This window comes from Telopea speciosissima, chromosome 3 (genome assembly GCF_018873765.1).
Source record: "Telopea speciosissima isolate NSW1024214 ecotype Mountain lineage chromosome 3, Tspe_v1, whole genome shotgun sequence".
Lineage (NCBI taxonomy): Eukaryota > Viridiplantae > Streptophyta > Magnoliopsida > Proteales > Proteaceae > Telopea > Telopea speciosissima.
This window is the reverse complement of record NC_057918.1, coordinates 52,655,371-52,662,989: the sequence shown is the minus strand read 5'-3', so window position 1 is coordinate 52,662,989 and position 7,619 is coordinate 52,655,371. Positions and strand designations below refer to the sequence as shown.

At 43.2% G+C, this 7,619-nt stretch overlaps 1 protein-coding gene across 1 annotated transcript; it reads left to right on the top strand.

Annotated features, from left to right (window-relative positions):
• Positions 1 to 5,507: 5,507 nt before the first annotated feature.
• On the top strand, positions 5,508 to 7,023 carry LOC122655270. Its single transcript, XM_043849476.1, has 2 exons — positions 5,508 to 6,252; positions 6,326 to 7,023. Exons 1-2 carry the CDS (start codon positions 5,508 to 5,510, stop codon positions 7,021 to 7,023), a joined length of 1,443 nt encoding a protein of 480 aa, XP_043705411.1.
• The last annotated feature ends 596 nt before the right edge of the window (positions 7,024 to 7,619 follow it).

Genomic DNA, 7,619 nt, shown 5'->3' with positions numbered 1-7,619 from the left:
TGTTTACTCACGGGCTCAGTGGGGCTCACATTCTGTTATATATGATTTTCTTCTAGATGATTCCACAGGTGGATGCCGCTGTGGCATGGCGGTTTATTACGAGGAGGAGAGCCCTTGTGATTATGATGCTATTGGTATGGATCCCGATGGAGGTCGTGCTGATGATGCGAGCGTTCTCAGTGGTTATTGATGAAGACCAGTGAGGGGCGCTCTTGATGATTTTTGTCTTGGGGACTCCTTTTTATTTTTGATAGGAGTTTATCCCTGTTTTTGTTTCTTGTTTGGTTATCTTTTCTTTTCTTTTTGGGGTTGAGTTATCTCGTCCTGTATATATATGTACTTTTCTTTTCGCTTATATATATGTCAGCTTTACTTTTTAGTGTGTGTGTTGTACTGGGGAATGTATCAGAACTTACATATGTATATATATCACAATCATTCCCGTATCACTACGCTTTCTCTTTCTTGGTTATAATTGTAGATTATTTGCAGCACTCTGATCTTACTTATGGTAATGTTACGAATGTGGTACCGTGAATGTAATAACTGCTTCTAGATCCATGGGATTTGGAGGATTGCCGTTATGCAATTCGGGTCACCTACCTAATCCTCCCAGGGGTGGTTTGGGGTGTGACACTCTGGGTGTTTCACTAGGTGTTTGAGTCAATCACGCAGTGCATCGATCTGAGAATGGATCGCAGCTGTATTTGCCTTGGCCTTACATAGGGGTTGAGGCTACCACTTGGGCACTTCACCAACACCATTCCCAAGACAAAATAAACATTTGAATGGGCTTGGCCCCATGTATTTGTTAGAGAGAGAGATTACCTAGAGTTGGAACTGTACATTAGGCTGTGGGCTGAGCAGCTACATGGGTTTGCAACCCATCTCCTCACAGGTATGATGGATGACATCCTTGGAGGTTCTCCACTGAATTTAACCACAGGGGTGCACACCACAGTGTGCTTGGGTGATTGGTCTCAGACTTCTGTCTTTCAAGCAAGGTTCCAGTCAGTCTGGGGCAGGTTTAACAGTTCATGCATCCCTAGGCTATATGACTTCTATGGGGAACGTGTATCAAGGCGAACCATATTAGGCGAATCAAACTTTAAGCAAACTAAAGGTGAGTGGGTTTTGGGCTTGTTTGGGTTTGCTTATTTCTTAAACATATATCATATGCTAGTGCATCATTATTAAGCATGTTGCATACTGCATATTATTTATCTTGTTGTGATTATGGTTATATGTTTGGCTTTATCTTATATCGGGTTATGGTGTCGGAACCCCAGAAGTGTATATGATCTTTCATTGCTTATCATATCAATGTGTATGTGCCATATCATGTTGGTACTCGGGTGTTAGATGGTATGGGACGTTGATGCACCCAGAATACCTCTCGAGATGATAGGACCTTGCATGTAGTATAACTGTGGTTAGGATTTGCTTCCCTATGCGATGACCCTTACCAACATGGGTTTAGGTGTTGGGTGATCAGGGCTCCGTTTACCTGTGGGGGAGAGAGGCCAGATAATGGATGATCTTTGATTATCGGGGTCTGCCACTGGGTGGTCTTGAGGCTTTCACAGCGCGGGCTCCCTTGTGATAGCGGAGGTTTCACTATGGCGATAAGATAAATGACCCATGGTGCTTACCCGAACTATCATAGTAGTATATACCATTGACTTATATTGATTGATAGGTGGAAAATCTACCAACATTGCATACATCATGGACTATTTGTGAACTATGTGTTTGTGCATTCCCCATCCTCTCACTGGCTCAGTGGAGCTAACCCCCTGTGTACACTCTTTTTAGATTATGATGCAGATGGTGGTTACCTTGCTGGCCTTGATGTCCAGTCCGCTGGGTATGATGAAATAGGTGCCGGGGAGCCTGAGGTTGTGTTTGTGGAACATGGTGATAGTTGTCCTTGCGATGATTGCTTCTATAGACCGTATTAATATTTGGGACTTGTTCCCCCTTTTGTTATTTTGGGCCTCGAGCCTTGTATAAACATTTAATATGTTATATTCCTTATTTTGAGTAGTAACGCCATGGTCAGTAGGGAAACAGTGTTAGAACTTTGGATGTGTCACTTGACGATTGAACATATTGTAACTACTAATTTAACGCTTCCGCTTTATTTCTGATGATTCTGGAATGTAATATTCCCCCTTTCCGCATTCTAATATTATACTGTTTTAATATTGGTTATGACTGTGTGTGGGACACTGTATCTGTGATACTAGCGGTTTATTGGGATGATGGGTATCATCCTAGTCACCCCTTTTATTGTATTTTATTTCTACCTGGAATGGGGGTGTGACAGCATCGTATCAGAGTGTGATGTCTACACCAATCGCAATCTAGTGGACTCCTGATCTACTCCACACAATTAGGGTCTAATCTAAAAGCTTCCAACAAGAATAACTGGAATGTGTGTAAAAATCTAGGAAGAAGACTTGATTAGGTGAGGAAGCCGATGACGATAGCAAATAATAGATAAAAGTAGGAAGAAAGTTTTTATATATATATATTGTTTCTTAAGGTTTCAACCATTTAGTACATAAACCCCACTGGAGGTGATTACATCATCCATAACAACCAAAATGAAATTACAAAATTTTGGCTGAAAGACTAACATAAGTATTTAAATACAAAGTAAGCTTTCATAAGTAAACTAAATAAAAAAAAAACTACTGGTAGAACGAGATGATATGGATCCCAAGTCTAGGACTCCATGTCGTCTCATTAGAAAGCACATAAAGATTCTTCCTCACATAGTTATCAAAGCTTTGCACATTGGCTTCCAAGCCCTGTATCCTAGACTCCATCTGGTCAAAGCGTGCTCGGTGCTGGGCCTATTCCCCATGCACACCTGCAAATCCTTGGGCCATATTGAGACCCAACTGTCCAATGGCATCCAAAAGAACATTCATGTCTATACCCTGTGAGGGGGCAGTTGAACTAGAAGCTTCACCTCTGTGTTGCCCGGGTGAAGGCCACCTCCCTGAAAACCATCATCCTGAACCTCTTCCTCCTGAGCCTCCTCATGAATTTTTGCTGGGATTACTAGCTCACCATTACTATAAGTGTTAGAGTCGAGTCTCATCCTGCAGGCAGCGCTGTAACCGAAGGCCTCCTTAGTGGTTGTTACCCTCTCTTCATCGATAACATCAACCCTGAAGTGTGCAGATATCTTGGTCAACAACCTACCATAAGGCAGGATCAACCTATGCCTAGGAGAAGTAAGGATGTAACCCATCAACTGAATAATTCCGTGAGGAAGCACATCTGCTTGCTGGTGTAGAGGGCATGTGTTACATAAGCTACATAGAGAGATGGCTTAGTGGAATGCCCCGCCTTACATAGCACGTTGGTCTGCACTAAACAACTCAGAATCCGATGGGACCGACTAAATTTTGTCGCTTCCACCCTAATATGATACTGGTTGTTGGTGAGTATCTGGTAGAGATCTCGGTACTCTCCAGGATTGAGAAGACTGTAGGGGTCTCGTCCCGGTGGTAGGTACACTAACTCCCCCTCCTGCAAAACCTCAATGATGTTAGCCAATTCTGCCTCATTGAAAGTAATAGCCACTCCTTTTACTAAGGAGGTGATGCGAAGGCAATGGTCCTTCATGAGTGATGCTCAAGTTGGCGTTGAAGTGCCTCACCAACTTAGGATGACAATATAGTGGTGGCGCCAACATCGAACTCCATCCTAATGCTTCAAACCTTTCGTCCACCCTAAAGGCCCTGAAGTCCGACAACACCACATCCCGGCCTAAGGTAATAGATCTGTCATGGAGATGAGCACGATACCAATTCTCCATTTCAATCGACACAAACCAGTTCCCATCATAAACAACTGGGGGAGGTGGAGCAACTGGAGCATTTCTTCGCCCTCTAACCATGATTCTTGTTACCTACACACAAGAGACCAAACAAGAAGCTATTGGTTAGTTAAACAAGACAAGGGGATGGTTTTAGCTTGACTAATTTAAACGTCAAAAAGAAAAAAAAAAAAAAAAAGGAAAACAATAGCAATGACTTAGGACACCAAGTTGTGTTGAATAGATACTAGACCCAATAGCCTTGCTTAATTTTTTTTATAAGACCAAATTCAGGTTTGAGGTTGTCTTTCCCAAAATAGTAAGAAATATTTGATTTTGGGGGCTTGAATCATCTAAGCACTCGCATATAATGAATTGGGAAGTGATAGAGTGTTACATTCAAGAAGGAATCACACAACTAGACTAACTAGTCATGCTAAAACACCCCATTCAAACCACACATGTACAGCAAGACAAATGGAAGAAAAATAAAAAACCTAGAAACTAAAAAGGAAAGGAAATTTTGGAAGATGGAGATGAAGGGTGAGATTCTTACCTTTACACGTTTGGAGGAGTGAAACCAAGGAGTTTGAACTCCCAAATGTCAAAGCTATGGAAGGGATTCACGGACGGACTCTGGTTTCCCTGTCCTTGCTCTGCCCTACGTCCAACACAAAAAGCCCCAAATGAATTTGAAAACTCACAGCCTTAGTATTTTATAAAATTTTATGAATGGATTTACAGAAATAACCCAGGTATCGGGGCATACTTCTAAGAATCCGTTCCTTGTATTGGTTGAGCTTTTAAAATTTTGGCTTGGATGGATTCACGGACGGACCCACTGGGCTGGGTTACCTCCGAGAATCCGTTTGCTACTGTAACGTGTTTACTGAGAACAGATTTACGAACGGATCCATATAATGGTGGGTTACCTCCGAGAATCCATTCATGTTAATAGTGTTGGTGGACAGTTTTCTTCAACAAATCTACCTTCTATGCTTGCTATTCCTCCCCTCCATGTTTTCCTTTCCCTTGTTTGATGCCATGTCATGCATGTACTCTCCTTATGAAGAAATTCTTGAGGTCCTTCTATGCTTTGATTGTACTAACCATGCATGAGGGTGTGATTCAAACAAGTGTCCAATATGGTCAATACCCGCAATAGGAATCGTTCCCCTCCTCAGGATGATGCCAGCGATGTCTCTAGCACGACCGTACCGGTACCTCCGACAATCAATAATAGTGCGGATGTTGCCGCGTTGATGAGTAATATGTTTCAGGCAATGTAATAAGAGCATCAAGAGATGCAATAAAAACAACGCACCTTCATGCAAAACATGACCAATCAACTCCAAGAGATCTCAAGGGAAAGGCAATAAGTGCCCCCTCCAGTGTAAGTGGCTCCTCCTCTAGCACTTGCTACTGTCGGGACTCCTTCGGCACAAATGGTGCCAGTACCACCTCTACCTCCTACTCCCGAGGCTCCAACATGGGATGATGCCTCTAAGCTGTTGGAGAGGTTTCAAAAACATCGCCCTCCGACCTTCTACAAGATGGCCCATGACTTCTTGTTCCCTACAACCTTTATCAGGGATTTGGAAAAGGATCTTCGAAGTACTATGGTGGAACAACACGGATAAAATCAGATGTACGGCTTACCAGTTCCGAGGTGATGCCGATGCATGGTGGTTGTCCTCTAAAGAGAATTTTTGGGCAACACACCCAAATGCGACATGGGCCCAATTCAAAAAGGTTTTCCTCCAAAATTACTTTTGCTTGGAACTTCCGTGACAAGAAGGAAGTTCAGTTCATGAACTTCTACCAAGGATCTAAGTCGATCCTTGAGTATCAGCAGGCTTTTGAGGAACTATTCTACTTTGCCCCTCCGCACATGAAGCTCGAGGAAGTCAAGGCGAGGAAATTTAAGAAAGGGCTTATGCCTAATATCGGTACATCGATGGTGCTACATAAGTACCCCACCTATGTTGAGACAGTTCAAGCTGCTAAAGTAATAGAGGATCAGCAGATGGAGAACTATAGAGCCATTCAGGCCGGAAAGAGGCCCATGACCTCCTATGATTCTCGGGGATCTACCAAGTTCCAAAAGAGAGGTTCCTACACAACTGCTCCCCTGATTCAATCCCGCAGGCTTGATGCGACCCAAGCACCCAAGCTCACATCGAACCCTCACTATGGGACCCAGACCCTCATATGCTATAACTGCAAGGAGACTAGGCACATGATCAAGGATTGCTCGTACCCTCGACAGACAAATGCTTGGCCAAGTGTGTCATCTAAGGCGCCCCAAGCACGAGCAGCTATTCGTGCCCTCCTTCCTACTCCAACCAACAGAACTCAAGGGCGCGTGTACTCTGTCACTAACGAGGAAGCCCAGGCTGATCCCAGTGTTATTACAGGTTTACACTCAATTCACGAAGTGTGCCTACTTGTGGTTTTTGTTGTCGTGATTGGTTTGTTGGTGTCTGTCAGGTATGATTTTTGTTTGTTCCCAACCTGCCTATGTATTGTTTGACTCGGGGGCGTCGCATTCTTTCGTATCCCCGTTATTTACTAAGAAGAAGCCAATCAAACCAAAGCAAATGGCTCAGAATCTGATAGTCAGTACGCAAACGGATAGCAAGGTTGAACTCAACATGATTTATGGTCCTTGTCTCGTATGTGTGTGTGACCACGGGCTAGAAGCAAGTTTGATAGTTCTGGACATGAAGGACTTCGATGTAATCTTGGGCATGGATTGGTTGTCCACTCATGGGGCCAGTCTAATCTGTGCAGAGAGGAAGGTCCTGTTCAAGCCAGTTGGAGCTGAAGAGTTTGTATTCAAGGGCATTAGATGGGAGAAACCCAAGAAAGCTATTATCTCTGCTCTCCAAGTCCAGAAGTTATTGGGCGAGGGATGTCAGTGCTACCTAGCCTCTGTGGTAGACACTGAAGCTAAAGTTAAACCTATGGAAGAGATAAGTGTGGTGAAGGACTTCCAGGATGTCTTTCCAGAAGATTTGACACGGTTGCCACCAGATCGTGAGATGGAGTTCATGATTAACCTGGCACCTGACACAGCCCCAGTATCAAAAGCTCCCTATAGGATGGCCTCAACTGAATTGAAGAGCTACAGGATGGCCCCAACTGAATTGATGGAGTTCAATCTATTTCTTCTATATTTAGATTAAAGAAAAAGTAATATCTTGTCATAATAACATCTTCCCTCTCACCATTAAAAAGAAGAAAAGGGAAATTAAAAAAGAAAACAAAAAATTGTGAGTAAAATAAAACGTTTACATTAGATAAACACTTTCTCAAAGTTATACAAATTCCATTGGCTTGTAGATTTAAGCAAAGAAATCCAATGAACTTGAATCAGTGATGGCAGTAGTATGAGCTCCACTAGTTGCAATGTGACATATCTTCCCATCCCACGAACATTTCACCAATCTAGGCAGCCTCTCTCTGACATATACAAAATGCCCTAGAGCTCCAAAACTACTGTAACCCCTGCATCCCCCTATTGTAGATTTATCACATAACACATTACGCATATTCCCAAATAACCAAAAATTAAACAAAATTAAGAACATAATTGGAAGGGTTTTCATGGCTGAAGCAGAGGCGGTCATCATCGCCTTTGCCCCAAATCCAAAACCATCGACAATTAAGGAAGAGTGGAAGAGGCCGCGTGAGATGCATACCTCCACTGATGACGGTGGCGGTGATCGGTCAGTGCCACTGTTGCTGGCGATGGAAGTGGCATCAAGACAACCAAGTATAG